This window comes from Mya arenaria, chromosome 14 (genome assembly GCF_026914265.1).
Source record: "Mya arenaria isolate MELC-2E11 chromosome 14, ASM2691426v1".
Taxonomy (NCBI): Eukaryota; Metazoa; Mollusca; class Bivalvia; order Myida; family Myidae; genus Mya; species Mya arenaria.
The window spans coordinates 35,994,536-36,010,789 of NC_069135.1; the positions used below are offsets into that span (position 1 = coordinate 35,994,536).

General features: G+C 35.9%; 1 protein-coding gene across 1 annotated transcript; it reads right to left on the reverse strand.

The window, feature by feature from the left end:
- Positions 1 to 420: 420 nt before the first annotated feature.
- LOC128217845 (zinc finger MYND domain-containing protein 10-like) lies at positions 421 to 14,715 on the reverse strand. The gene is made up of 13 exons (XM_052925259.1): positions 14,570 to 14,715; positions 12,528 to 12,636; positions 12,074 to 12,190; positions 10,917 to 11,050; positions 9,689 to 9,773; positions 8,231 to 8,319; positions 6,392 to 6,492; positions 5,272 to 5,354; positions 4,949 to 5,038; positions 4,676 to 4,801; positions 3,500 to 3,621; positions 2,811 to 2,936; positions 421 to 1,577 (listed from the first exon to the last, which is right to left on the reverse strand). Exons 1-13 carry the CDS (start codon positions 14,668 to 14,670, stop codon positions 1,478 to 1,480), a joined length of 1,383 nt encoding a protein of 460 aa, XP_052781219.1. The 5' UTR covers positions 14,671 to 14,715; the 3' UTR covers positions 421 to 1,477.
- Between the last annotated feature and the right edge of the window lie 1,539 nt (positions 14,716 to 16,254).

The following is a 16,254-nucleotide window of genomic DNA, read 5'->3' on the forward strand; positions in this document are numbered from 1 at the left end:
AAATGGGACATAACTCCTAAATAATAGTAGTTTGTAACCAAAGTCTAACTTGACCAGTATTTTATGGTGATAAACACATATTATTTGAAACTATCAGTCCTTCCATCAAGTATTGTCGGGACATCTTAGTATGCAAATTTTAAATTGAAAAGTAGCCTCACTCAGTAAAGAATACGGGTTTGTAACTAGTGTCAAACTTGACCTGTATTCTATAGAGTTGAACCAGCAGTAAACATGTCTGCGGAGAATATTTGCTGTTTGGTTTTCCGCCTTAAGTATATGCGCTGCGTTGCAACAGGGATACAAAACAAAACATTTTCGAGCGGTTGGTAAACGCTCGCCTTACTGAATACACTGCTGCTATAAAATATAATTTAAATCCTTTCTATTGAAATTCATAAAACAAACAAAATTATTTTCAAATTGTTTATTATCAAAAGGAATGTTTTCATTAAAATAAATAAATTAAGATACATGAACACACATCACAAATACAACCTATAATGGCTGTATACTTCAATTAATACAAACATAATCTGAACAAATACTTTTTATACACTCCTCATAATGATATTAAAATCTGACAGCGGTACTGTAGTTTTTGCACAGGATGGAATAAAGCAAAATGTTTGTCAATTGAAAGATCATTCAAATCTGAACAAATACTTTTTATACACTCCTCATAATGATATTAAAATCAGACAGCGGTACTGTAGTTTTTGCACAGGATGGAATAAAGCAAAATGTTTGTCAATTGAAAGATCATTCAAATGAAAACAAGAACTGATACATATAGAATTAGAAGAAAAGTTACGCAGGCAATTTTTTTCCCAACAATTCTGGGGTAAAAAAGTGCGTCCTATACATAGTATAATATGACAAAGCTATTTTCAATACACCGTTCCTGATCATATTTTTAAGTGTTCAACATGGTCAGTACACTTTACCGCAGTCTTAGATTTAGAGAGGCATAAAAAGATCCTATTTGTTGCCAAGCAATGTTTTGTTGACTTCAAGATGCACTCTTGCGCCCAAATAATTAATACAATTGTTTTAATTTAACAAAAAGGATGAACAGATATCGTAAACAATGGTTCTTATGAAGTCCATGTTTGATTTGAAAGGAAGGTGCAGTAACATATTATTTCCACCTTATGCGACAAAAGTTGATCAGTGTAAATCTTTTAGGACTTTTAGTCATTTAATATTATGCGTTTTTAGCTATTAAATTCACAGTTACAATCTGTTACCAGTTATTATTTTTTTCCAGAATTGCATTATTTAGTAAGTAGTTCAAGGATTAACACTCAAAATTTATGTGTTATAAATGTGTATGTACTGATTTAAAATATGAGTGACACTTTAAGTAAAGAAACAAGACACTGTAGGCCTAACAGTTTGTTTTAACACAGACAAAAAGGTCCAAAACTGTCAGAAAATTGAACAAGTAGAAAAACAAGATCTCAGGTTAGTGGCATCATCCCTTGGCTTGCTCATGCTCCTTGAGTTTCTTGAGAGAGTCAAACATGAGATCACAGGCCTGCTTGTGTTTCTGCCAGTGGGTCACTTGACACTCCCTGTAATAAATGTATTCATAACAATAAACCATATTGTGTTCTTAAATACTAAGTTTCTTTCGTTTCATGTATTGACTCACCGATCACCATACATCCATGAACACTTATTATTTCTTGTCAATGATCAAGTAATTTGAACTAGTTCATTGTATGTAACTATGTTGAATTTTTGAACGAAAATAAATTCATGTTCTGTTCTGTTCTGTATTCAAAATCAGGATAATATGAGACAAAGAGATGTGATATCAACATTGAGGTGATACCATTTTCTTTTCCTTTGCTTTTCATACACATCATACAGAAAGATATATTCTCATTTTTAGAGTAAAGTTTGTTTTTAATAATTATGCCAGATCGACACTTGTGGATACAGCAGATCCTAAAAGCGTCTAAGTTTACTTTTTATTTCAATAAAAGGGGTAAGTAGTAAAATATACCCAAAATGCACCATTTCAGACCAAAATTGTTGAAAATTCTCATGAGGGGTACTCCCAACCCCCTCTGCCAACACTTTAAACCAAACAGATTATGGTTCTTAGGGAGGAGTGCAAGTCAGTATCTTATTTCATTTAGCAAATTTACTTACTTAAATATGTTTTTTTAAAACAAAAAGTATAGTAAATCTTATTTATCTCATATATTATTTCCTTTAAAAGCTTCTGGCCCAATTTCTCAAAACTTCATTAGACCCTTATAACAGGATTAAGCTAAGCTCACTATTTTTGTTTTTCAATAATTTGTCTTACCATATATTTTCTTAGTCAGGAGTTTTTTTTACTTAGGATAAAAAGATTTTTTATGATAATCACAATAAACCATTTTTCGATTATCAAAATTCCATTTAAGTAGGTACCGTAAATGACTGGGTATAAGACGATAGGGGGTATTAGACGCAGGGAAAAAATCTGTGAAAAGTCCGAGAAAAAAAACTTAATCTATGTTTTTGGTTAAAAGACGCATAGAAAAAATGTCAAAATTGTCCGGTATGTATTTTGGCTAATTGAAATAAGCCAAGAAATTGGGGCCAGAACTCTTAAAAAAGGAGAATATAACACAGTTTATACCAAATCAAAAAGAAATGTGCTGAGCTTATGTCTTGCATGCCCTTTCTGCATAAATATAGAAACAAGGTTTACATCACACATTTAGAAGTCACCCAAATTACCTACCCAGCGTCTCAAAGAAACTTATAATTTAAAAAACTCTAATAACAGCAACCTTCCTAGAACCTACCTTCCACAGTACCACTCGTTCTGGCATCGAGAGCAGCGCTTGCTTGCATCTTCACCACACTTGGCACACTTTGGCGGCTCGGACAGTAACCCCTCCATCACATCAAAATTGTAAGTGTCTGCCCACCTGGACAAAAGATTTTTAAAACACTGTTGTTCAAAGCTTTGGAAAGAGCATTTGCTCCTAAACTGAATAATGGTACGAAAGGTCTCCTCAAAGCATTTTTTTTGGTTGTCCGGCTAGCGCAGTGGTTAGCGCACTCGCTGCTCATCTAGGCTACCTGTGTTTGATTCCCAGGCTGGGCACGTGTGAGTTTGGTAACTGGTCACCAAGCCAGACAAGACCACACTCTCGCGTAACATTGTGTCAACGTGAGTGATTGATATACCGGTAATGTTGTAATAACTTGATTCACAATCGTTGCAATCAAAAAGGTTTAAACTAATTAAAACAATAGAAAATTGTGGACAAACAGAATACACAAAAGCTTTATGTACATATGCAGTTGGTACTACTTGTTTGTTATTCTCAGCAGATTAGAGATCATAACAAAATAAACTGAATGAAATCACCACTGCACGCAGTATTCAGTTTGGTGCACAATACTGTAGCTATGCCACAAAGGCTATGAAAAATCCTCCTACATTATATCAATATATAACTCTGCTTATTTACAGTCAAGTGCCCACCTCTTTGCTTGCATCTTGAGGTCACTGGTTGACGGGTCAAAGAACAACTTAATCTGCTTCTTGGCAATCTTCTTCCACTTGCCCTCATTACTGTGCAGAATGTAATCACGGACCTCAGGTACCTGTGTATATACAGAACAATATGAGTGACAGTTGATAGCAGATACATCATTATTTATGAAGGACATTTTGGCATGAGTAAGCCAGTCTGCTGCAGAAAAAGCATGGGGATTAAGGTCGGAAGATGAGTCAGAAACACTAAATGATTGCTTACATGTACATGGATCTAAGTGTCTAGTTTAGCAGTGAAGTATAAATGCTAAATAAAAAAACAACAACTGCATACTAAGCATCTGATCAGTGAACACAATAGCCTGTTTATTGTTGTCCTGAAGAAAACTTAATGGTTATAACTTGTGACACTTATAGGAGGTGTAGAGTATATCTCACAGGTGTTTCATCATGGACAGCTGTTCCATGAGGTAGGGCATGGCCACCTCTTAATACAACACAGACCTCCCCAACTCAACTTTGACCTACATGTTCCAATATAACCTCTCTTGAACCTAAGTAGTGGGTCCATAATGGACAGGGTGTTCCATGGGGTGGGGCATGGCCACCCTTAATACACCACAGGACCCGGACCTCTGACCTTGACCTATCTGTCATCTGACCTCTCTCCTTGGTGCAGATGGTTCAATCAAGGACAGATGTTCTATGAGTTGGGCATGGCACACCCTTGATATAACCTACCTCCTCAAATCGACCTACCTGTTCTAACATGACCTCTCTCCTGAGTGCAAGTGGGTCTATAATACACGTTTATCCCATGGGGTAGGGCACTGCCGACCCTAATTACACCACCGACCTTGACTTTTGACCTACCTTCTCCAGTATGAACTATTTCGTGGATGCAGATGGGTCCATGATTAGCAGGTGTTTCATGAGTAGGGACCCCCACCCTCTTGAAGAGAAATGGAACCATCATGGACATGGGGTAGTGCACAACACCACACCTTAAAACACCACAGACTCACCCTCCTGGACCTCTGATGAACCTGTTCCAGTATGACCTCTCTCCTTGGTAGAGATGGAACCATGATGGACAGCTGTCCCATGGGGTAGGGCATGGCCACACCTAAATACACAACCCTCCCTCCTTGACCTTTGTCGTACCTGTTCAAGTATGACCTCTCTCCTGGGTGCAGGTGGGTCCATCATGGACAGGTGTTCCAGGTAACGCTGCAGCTCCCCAAGCATAGGAATCTGGTCCAACATGGGCTCCGTCAGGAATGACCGCAACTGGTGAGAAAAATACATACCATTTTATAAACAGATGATAATAAATCTGTTCAAGTATCAATTTACAATATGGACAGCTGTATATGTTTATTAACTTTTTAACTTAAGGTAAAGATAAGCTTAAATGACAGACACGCTTTACACTACCTTAAGTATTGTGTTTTTCCTGTATGTGTCCAGCTCGTATTTCTGTTGACAGGCTGTCGACATTAGCAGTTGGAATATGGAAAGCCAGACCTACAACCACACAATAACATGTATACAACATACATGTAAGGCAAATGTTTACAATGTAAACTAAATGTGCATCATATACAATGTATATCTGATTTTTTTTTGCAATTCAATTTTAATTTTTTCGTAGCTTTGAAGACTTTCATTATGGAAAAAACATTTAACGGTAGACTACGTATTCATTAATTTAGGTAAATCTTAAAAATTGGTAATTCTGCATATACTAGTAAAATTACCTGTCCTTCTATTTTTGTGAGTTTCAAACTATCTGCAAAATCCACTTGTACCCATTTTCCATCTATGTATTTGTATTGTTTTCCTGAAACATCAATGCAAACATTTCATGAAAGGTTGAGTTAATCATTTTCTATTTAATGGCATCAAAGCCTTCTATCCAATGTTATCGTCTTGCCATTACAAATATTTTGAATTTTATGAATTATTAAAACAATATTGAAAAACTTTATTCTCAAGTAAACAACAGCTTTCAATGAGACAGCGTGCTAGACTATCAAGTTTAAGAATTGCAAAGTTTTGGTGAAACATGTATGGATCGATATAAAGCTTTATTTCATACAAAACCTTAAACTGAATTTCAAGTCAAATAATGAAGAGGCAAAATTTGTATTATATGCAAAATAGAGTTATCTTACTTGATTGTATAAAGTTTAAATGAAATACATCAAGTAGTTGCTGAGTTACCTTAATCAGAATTTCTAAGTAAAATAATTAAGGACCTTACCAAGCATTAAAGTTATCTTACTTAATTGTTTAAGTTAGTTGGATGGTTGAGTATCATTGTATAAAGTCTCAATGCAAAACATCAAGTAATTGCTGAGATATTAAACATATGTGTGCTTACATGCAAAACCTTAACCAGAAATTTCTAGTCAAATAGTTAAACCCCATTATTTGCATTTTATTTAAAATAGTGTTCATAAATTAAGTATGTTAGATAGATGGGAACACATATATTAAGTTTCAATGCAATACATGATGTTTTTGCTGAGACAATGTCTTAAAGGTGCTTACATGCAAATCTAAACCATGATGTGTCTGGGAAGCTGAAGGCGACGCAAGGTTAAGTAGTTTAACTCTCTTTATTCTTCAACTAGTCAAGCTAAAAACAACTGCATTTTAGCGCAAGGCCAAGGGCAGAATTTACAACATTTCAAGCTGCCATCAGCAATTAATTTTTGCTCAAGGTGATCAAATTTGTTTGCCTCAAAAAATTGGCTAGCCAATCCTCAAGTAGTCACATTATGATTGGTTTAATATTTTTGGAATTTTGTGAACTATATAAAAATAAATTTCTTCTTAGTGATTCACTAAACCCTTGAGTATTCTGATACCTACCATCTTTCCTGTGAGACCACGGGGGTGTTCCTATTAGTTGCACCAGTAGTTGTGGGATGTCGTGTGTGTTTAGCAGGCGTGTCATCACACTAAGAGGTAACCTGGAAAAACAACATAAAGTATGGGAGGCTATGGGAGTGTTTCTTTCAGTTGCACCAGTAGTTGTTGGATGGTGTGTGTGTTTAGCAGTCATGTCATCACACTTAGAGGTAACCTGGAAAACAACATTAAGCATGGGAGACTATGGGCGTGTTTCTTTCAGTTGCACCAGTAGTTGTTGGATGGTGTGTGTGTTAAGCAGTCATGTCATCACACTTAGAGGTAACCTGGAAAACAACATTAAGCATGGGAGGCTATGGGAGTGTTTCTTTCAGTTGCACCAGTAGTTGTTGGATGGTGTGTGTGTTTAGCAGTCATGTCATCACACTTAGAGGTAACCTGGAAAAACAACATTAAGCATGGGAGACTATGGGGTGTCCCTATTAGTTGCACCAGTGTTTAGAGGATGTTGTGTGTGTTTAACAGGCGTGTCATAATACTTAGAGATAACCTGGAAAAACAACATAAGTATGGGATACTATGGGGGTGTTTCTATTAGTTGCACCAGCAGTTGGGGGATGTTGTGTGTGTTTAACAGGCGTGTCATAATACTTAGAGATAACCTGGAAAAACAACATAAGTATGGGATACTATGGGGGTGTTTCTATTAGTTGCACCAGCAGTTGGGGGATGTTGTGTGTGTTTAACAGGCGTGTCATAATACTTAGAGATAACCTGGAAAAACAACATAAGTATGGGATACTATGGGGGTGTTTCTATTAGTTGCACCAATATTTGGAGGATGTCATGTGTGATAAGAAGCATGTCATCACACTAAGAGCTGGTAACCGGAAAACCAATAAAATAACAATTTTCGTGACTACAGAGATGCAACATCAGTTAGCAGATGTCAGTTGTTATTTAATGCATCATCAAATTGACAAGACCTCATTCAATTCAGTAAATCTACTTTGTATTCCACACAATTAAGACCTATATAAAATAATCTATACAATACACCCATGTGATTTTTTTTTCTTTTCTTTATTAATTGCTGCATTTAAATAAAATCCATTTACAGTGCTTAATTTATGGGATTACAGACGGGCAGAACTACTTTAATAATTCAAAAAAATGTTTATCATGACTTACATCATTTTTCATTGTCCAGAATGAAGGACAATACTTACCTGTTACCCACTAAACTACATTCCACTCTGTCTGGGTCACAGTGTCCCATAAATCATGACACGCTGACCTACTGGTAAGTACATTGTAGACAAACTAACTGGACATCACAAATAAGCACAAGGATCACTAACCAAGCACTAATAATGGTATAGCTCTCACTCTACTTGATTTATAAATGTGTGTGTGTCTATGTGTTTGTGTGGAACTGATTATGTTCATAACATTAATAAATGTATTGCAAAAAATGATTATTGTGTAAAGAAATATGGGCGATGATAGAGATGGCAATGGACCATCCCCTGGAAAAGCTTGTCTGGGACAGTGAGGGTGCTGAAGACTACCATGTATAGGTAAGACATCCAGGGCTTTCGTTACAGGAAGTTTGGAAGTATATAACTCTGTAGTAAAGGGCTAAAAATTGATTGCTTGGAAGTTGGAAGTACACAAACTTCAATATTTTTTTAGAAAACTTCAAAAAGGCTAACTTATATATACAAAGTTTTTACAAGATTAAATAATCATGTTCATATTATCTTTTTTATCTTAAGAATGAATTAACTTATAGTAGTGTAACAATGAACACTAATATATAACGTGAGAACAACTTACCCCTCAAGATGGTCAACAATATATCTGAGCAGTGACACAGCTTTGATGCAGATCTCAAAGTTCAGTTTCCTGTCCTGTTTTTCAAGTTCCTGAAAAATGCAAGTTCATTGAATTACACATCAGGCCAATGAAATGGTTTGGTTAGGGTTATTTCCTTTTCAAAAACAGGTAGGGTAGGTAGGCTTTTAATTTAAAAAAATACTATCTGACTGTAAAAACAGTAGGGTTGGGGCCTATTTCACAGGTAGGGTGGGGTAACCCAAACCATATGTATTTTTTAGGCCTCAGTCAACTAATTACATGTCTTGTTTGAATATTTTTTTAATTGTAATTAAGTGACTGTCATGTGGGTATCAATAAATTGTAATCCTTTACTTCTGTAAGAAGACAATAAATTACAGAAATAAATTGTCTATTACTGGAGAAAAAAAATTAGCATCAAACAATATAAGTGACATCCAGAATATGACAGTCTTAGATACTGGCAACACGCTCTTTAAAATTGAATATGAATTTTAAATATTGCTGAACAAATGTCATATGTGAGGTTGTCTTGTGGTGGTATAGGTGCTGGCTCTCAGCCAGGAGGTCACATGTTCAATCTTTAACAGGACACCCTCTTGTGACCTCTCATAAAGAACACAGGTACATATTTCTAGCACACCGGATAGGAATATCCGTTGAATTTAGTCTTGCTGGAAAACTCTATCGTGCACCCCCCATGCTAGATGAGTCATGCACTGTGATGGAATACCTTTAATTTCTTTCATTTTACACTTGATGTAAGCATAATTATTATATTTCAATACATGATTTTCATAAACAAAATCTTCACAAAAAATATATCTTCAAAACAAAACAAAATAACCCATGAAACATGTTATATTAAAGGAACTTCTTGACATAGGCAGTGAGTAAAAATTACTGAGCATCATGACATGTGTTAACATCATCAGGGCCCTTTTCACAAAAATGCATTTTTCTATGTCAATGTGCAATGCAGGTGACCTTGACTCAGATTTTTCAATCCTGACCGTAAACTCATGACAGATATTATTTTCTTGCATATCATGTGACCAGTGCTAGAAAAACCCGTCTTACATGCACCATGTAAGATGATTCATGCACAACAACGCGCCACTTTTTTAAATTTACCGCACTTTATGATGTCAGTAAAATATGTTGCAGGCGCTTTTTAGTGAAATGTACAAAAAGGAGTTTTTCACGTCAATTTTCCCACAAATTGATAATTTTAGATATGCAAAAAATACTATAAATTTTTTTATATCCGTACCGGAAACACTTGATAGATACTTATAATCCCACTCTAAGGAATAAAACAAACACAACCATTATTCATACAATGTTCAACACAAAGTGAAAGTTGTAAAGAACTCAAGCTTCAATCATTATAATTTCAACTTACATTTGACTTACTGGCAGAAAAATTGCAACTACCTGTAAGTTAGATGCATGCACCATTTTGGAGACGTCCTGGCTCACATCCACTTCCTCATCTTTCTCTTCCTCTGACTCCTCACTCCTGCAACAAGCATTAACACAACTGTGGATGTCCTGCAACTGCCACGGCATTTACACACATCTTCAACCTGTTGCAGCTACTCAATATCTCCTTCTATTTCTATATGCAGTTGTTGGTGACGATGGTTGCAACGTCATTATCACAGTGATATGCATGCATATACCCTTACAAACTCTTGCAGCGGCATTAGCACAGTGATATGCATGCATATACCCTTACAACCTCTTGCAGCGGCATTAGCACAGTGATATGCATGCATGTACCCTTACAACCTCTTGCAGCAGCATTACCACAGTGATATGCATGCATATACCCTTTCAACCTCTTGCAACGGCATTAGCACAGTGATATGCATGCATGTACCCTTACAACCTCTTGCAGCAGCATAAGCACAGTGATATGCATGCATATACCCTTACAACCTCTTGCAACGGCATCATCACAGTGATATGCATGCATATACCCTTACAACCTCTTGCAACGGCATTATCACAGTGATATGCATGCATATACCCTTACAACCTCTTGCAGCAGCATTATCACAGTGATATGCATGCATATACCTTTACAACCTCTTGCAGCGGCATTAGCACAGTGATATGCATGCATATACCCTTACAACCTCTTGCAGCGGCATTATCACAGTGATATGCATGCATATACCCTTACAACCTCTTGCAACAGCATTACCACAGTGATACAAATGCATTCCCTCACAAAAGAACTGAAGTTTGAAGGAGGTTGTAAGGATATATATAATATTTATACACATACTACTACATAATATCTGAGAGCAGATTGATTTAAATACACATATTAAATAAATGATCTTTATAATTAAAATGAAAGGTAAATGTGATCAGTCTGCAGCAGCCATCAATTATGTGTTCTGTTCTAAAAATATATTGTAAAATTGAAAATCATATTTTCTAAACAAGAGGCACTGATAAAAACAAATAAAGAATTATGGGACTTGTTATACATGTGTGTGTTGTCAATGACAGTGATTGGTACCAAGTCTCATTTCCATATCTTTATCTATTTTTACAAATTACCGAGGCGTAAGTAAGTTTTAGCACAACGCCATCAAAACCAATGTTATAACAATCAGTAAAGCTAAAGTGGTAAAGGAATGTATCATACCTTGCTATGAGCTGTGTGAGTTTCCTGTAACAGTAGTCTACAAGGTCAAGGACACAGTCCTCTGCTGCCTCACACACTTCTCGGTAAAACATGGTTGTCTCAAGCAGGTTAATCACAGTCGCCTCATGGTAGAGCTGTAGCAGTTACGATTGAGGCATTATTTTGTAGGTGTTTTTTGGGGGTTTGAAACATGCTGTTGTATAAAAGACATTTATCAAACAAAGGTATATGCCTGAAGCTCAAAGTCTCATGCTTTAGGGTATACAAGCTTATCATAATGTTAAAGCTGCACTCTCGCAGATTAACCGTTTTTATACAAAAATAGTATTTGTCTCGGAATGAACCACCATATAAAAGGGTTTTATGGGCTCTAAGTTGACATGATATAGATTTATATGTATCACCATACACAAAGGGAAAGTTGTTATGGGCTCAAAGTTGACTTGACATAGATCTATACATATCAACATACACAAGGGGAAAGTTGTTATGGGCTCAAAGTTGACTTGACATAGATCTATACGTATCACCATATACAAAGGGAAAGTTGTTATGGGCTCAAAGTTGACTTGACATAGATCTATACATACCAACATACACAAGGGGAAAGTTGTCATGGGCTCAAAGTTGACTTCACATAGATCTATACATACCAACATACACAAGGGGAAAGTTGTCATGGGCTCAAAGTTGACATGACATAGATCTATACATACCAACATACACAAAGGGAAAGTTGTTATGGGCTCAAAGTTGACATGACATAGATCTATACATACCAACATATACAAAGGGAAAGTTGTTATGGGCTCAAAGTTGACTTCACATAGATCTATACATACCAACATACACAAGGGGAAAGTTGTCATGGGCTCAAAGTTGACATGACATAGATCTATACATACCAACTTACACAAAGGGAAAGTTGTTATGGGCTCAAAGTTGACATGACACAGATCTATACATACCAACTTACACAAAGGGAAAGTTGTTATGGGCTCAAAGTTGACATGACACAGATCTATACGTACCACCATATACAAAGGGAAAGTTGTTATGGGCTCAAAGTTGACATGACACAGATCTATACATACCAACATACACAAAGGGAAAGTTGTTATGGGCTCAAAGTTGACATGACACAGATCTATACGTACCACCATATACAAAGGGAAAGTTGTTTTGGGATCAAAGTCTTCGGTGTCCAGAATCTCAGAGAAGACTTTCTCCTTCCAAACCTCTGTGGCCAGGAGATCATATATCAACAAAGACAACTGTAAAAAGAGAAAAACATCAATTTCTGGGGTCACAGACAAATAATGCCAAAGTCTTTCAATAAAAATATAATGCTAAATGTTTTATTAAACGCAAAAACAAGTCATGTGTAAGGGAAAAGTGAAGTATTCATTTTTCGCGAATTATTGTGCCTCTGTTATTTCACAGGTAATTGTAATATTGATACTAACTTCTTCTTAGGAGGTTACATGATATTTTTGCTACTTACTTTTACAGTTAATGAAGCAATTGAATTTTGAAATATTAGAAAGGTCACAGAAATAAATTATTGGGAACTCATGGAAGTCTTCGGGCATTCACTGCCTGCTTACCCACCTTGTCACAGGTAATGAGGTAGTCTTTCACAAACTCATCTTCCTGGGCAGAGGCGTTAAGTATGGCCTGCATGTTCAGTTTCTCCAAAACCTCGTGCTGAACTGACCATCTGGAAAACATGCAGATTATATATACGTATTTTTAAATCCAATGAGTTTATTCATGAACTGTGAAAGAAAAGTGGCATTTTTTAATCTCAAGTACATTAAGACTAGAACCTGTCAAAGCTTTGTATAAATTCATATAGCTGAAATGCATATACAATGGGTTGTTTAAACCAAGAGGCAATATAAATTTGGAAAATGATACTCTATCCAATGGCTTAAAAAAAGGCCGCAATCTACAGGCTTCAGGGTTCCCACAATTTTCTGAAAGCAAGATATTTTCCAGATCATTTCTAGTTTGAAGGTCTTTTTCACTTTGAAGATCTGAGTTTCTGTTTGTTACTATATTCCTTTTCTGACTTCAGGCTTCATCGGCCTAAGATATCAGCTTGGTAAAAACTTGTTCTTGTCTGTCTGCAAATGATCAGTTGTCAGCTTCAAAGTTTTTCTAATTTCCAGATATAACCATTCATTTATCTCATCTTCTTTCAAAGTTTCCACTGTTTTAACTGATATCACATACTCTTGAAGCGTGACCCATATATCAACCACTCTTACTGAAAACTAGTTTTGCACATATTCAATCTAGAATTTACCCCTCATGGGGATCAAACACACAACCTCTTTGGCGAAATATAGACACCTATCATATACAGTGGAAACTCACTAAACCGGATCTCCACAAAACCTGAATCCTCGGGATACCGGCCTTTTTTCAGAGTTCCGGTTTTCCCCTTCTATTTTCAATGTAAAATAATCCCTACAAAACCGGAACCTCGGAATTCCGGATACTGGACAAAAAATCGAGAAAATTTGTTAGTTGTCAACGTAATTTTACCTCACAAAACCGGACGTATATTTGTTCAAACATGTCAAAATGATTTTGTGTATTAGGAATTCGTTAATCACGTGTTACTTTGTCACTTTGTTTTGACAGCCGGTGCATCGTTAAATATTGCACCTGTGATGTTGTGTTAACTCGATAATCGATAATGATGATTGCGCTGTGGATTGACTGCCGCGCGATAATCAAACGATAATCAAACTTGTGGAAAGAAAATCGATTGAAACATTAATTTGTTTGTAGCAGAAAATAAAGAACTAGAAAAGGTTATTAAGTGATCATTTTGGAGGGTTGTTTTATCTAAAGACTTCTATGATTGAATCAAATTAGAGCGGTGCGTTAATTAAACTATCAAACATACTTAACAAGCATTAAATTACGCAAGTTGTTTTATTTTAAGACTTGGAAAAAAAGATGATTATAAAAACGCAGAAATGTTAAATTATGTTTATCACTTTTGCATGTGCTTTAATCATGTCTCAACCTCCGTCTCAACGTGTAATCTGTAATGTTACAAACACATGCACATTGATATATTAATGAATATACATTATTTCAAGTTACTTGAACCATTGTTGATGTAAAATAAATGTTATCTTTATGTGTTTTCCTTTTATTCCAGTTTTCAACTTCCTTTAAAGGTTAACTCAGTTAATATTTTGAATCCTCACTAAACCAGAATCCTCACTAAACCGGAAATTTTGCCCAGTCCAGACCTTGTCCGGTTTAGTAAGTTTTCACTGTACCAATAGACTAACCTGACTCTTGCGGGTCAAAACCAAAATGCCTTGGGTGAAAGGCTGAGTGACACTTTTACATAATAAGTTACAACCATTCATTGTAATATTATTGGAGGAGTATGTAAATAACTTATTCATATTATTTATTATACTAATAATTATATTTGCAACGATAACTGCCAATCCTCTGGATTAAACTTAACTTTTAATATTTAATAATTCCTAAATAACGTAAAAATCAAACAAAATTTGCTTAAACAGTAAGGAAACTTTTATCCCTTATTTACGAGGAAATGTTGAAATAATTACCATGGGAACGGATCAATTTCCTTTAATATAACGAGAAGTACTCACTTTGGTCCACCTATTTCCTTCAGGGGGAATTGCTTCAATGACTCTACTGCAGCCTCTGCCTCAACCGGCAATAAAACTTGACCGCCACCCTCAGCAGACATTTTATTTCTAGAAAACTCGACAAATTGTTTACACGCGAAAACTTGTTTCTTTTCTATTTCGGTGTAGCAGATTTATTTCTGACATGAAATTTGCAATATGGTTACGTTACACTAACAGCTTCGCGATGCACAGCGAGAACTACACTGGGTGAGAACCTAAATCGGAACACTTTCGGCACTATTTTTGAAATATTTCTAGTTAGACTTGCACCACAACTACACAATTTTCCATCAGCATACTAGGATTCAAGACCAATTGGTTGATATAAATTGCATTATTCAAGATACTACCAATCTGCATGAAACGTGCTTGATATACCGCACAGTCAAGGACTGCCAATTTTGTCATCGGAGTACCTAAATATATGGAACAGTTTTAATTCGTTTATTTTTTATTTTTATGTATTATTTTTAAAATATTGCTCCATGTATTGTTTAAGTAAATAATAATTTAAGTTATTTCCAGCTTGTTTTATTTGTCATTTTTGTCAGTAAAATTTGATAATTTTCAGTAAAATACAGGCTGTACCAGTATGCTGTGATTGTGGCAAGCATGAAGTCTTTTCCCCCCGAGTGCCATGTATTGACATTTGAACATGAAAAACTTTAAATGATAGCAGTATTTGAGATTCTTATCGGAGAATCAGGTTCTTTGGAAGTTGTATCTAAGACAAGCGTCTTTATTGATTAAAATCATAATTAAACTGATCTCGATTGGAAAAACTGTTTTATAATGGGTGCTTCATGTTTAGGTACTGTTCCGATTTAGGTTCTCACCCAGCAGGCGTAATTTCCCATAGTGCTTTTTTACTGATTTATAGACGTCAATTGGTGATTTCTATTAACTGAGTATAGTCTTACACTGCTAGTTTTGTTTGCATTTGCATCACAAAGAACTTAAATTAAGATAAGTGTAGGCCACAGTGAGTTTCATTATTTGAACATGCGGCCACGCTCGGCTGATAAAACATCAAATATGGGATCATATCGGCGTTTGTACTGTTTGAGCAGGTCATGCTGTACGTCACCTCATATATCAAACAATGCACTCACTACGCATGCACACATTTCGGGGCGGCCTGTCTGCCACATTCAACAACCGGTCAAAGACTCCGTGTCCTTAAATGACACAGATGGGTTCACGGCTCGGTCAACCGTCTTTGTATTGGCGGCGATACAAAATGAATCAGACGGCTTCGGACGGTTAAGTCTGCACTTTTCTCTGTATTCTTGTATGATCCAGATTCAAAATGGTTTGTACAATATCGGTTTAATCTAGACGTAGAGCTGAAGTGACTTGTTGGAAGTAAATAGGAAATTATGCATTGAATACGTGCAACTGTAAAAAATCTTATCACCTTTAGCTTATAAAGTGGATGTAAACACATTAAATAGTTGCAAATGGTAAACAACTGAAGAAAGAAAAAAAATCGTACCCATAACTCAGAACCACGAGCAGTAAAAGAGTAAAACATTCGTGAACACTTTGGAAAATTGTGGAGACTTCCTTGTCTCATGGCATGAGTATGGAGTCTGGCAAAGACAGCCACGTATTCCCACGCAGGTAATATACATTTTGCATGG

Coding starts and splice junctions, on each gene's coding strand:
- LOC128217845 (XM_052925259.1), bottom strand. CDS start 14,670: ATGTCTGCTGAGGGTGGCGGTCAAGTTTTATTGCCGGTTGAGGCAGAG. Junction 12,191..12,527: donor ACCTCATTACCTGTGACAAG/GTGGGTAAGCAG, acceptor CTCTTTTTACAG/TTGTCTTTGTTGATATATGA. Junction 2,937..3,499: donor CTCAAGATGCAAGCAAAGAG/GTGGGCACTTGA, acceptor TCTTTTGTCCAG/GTGGGCAGACACTTACAATT.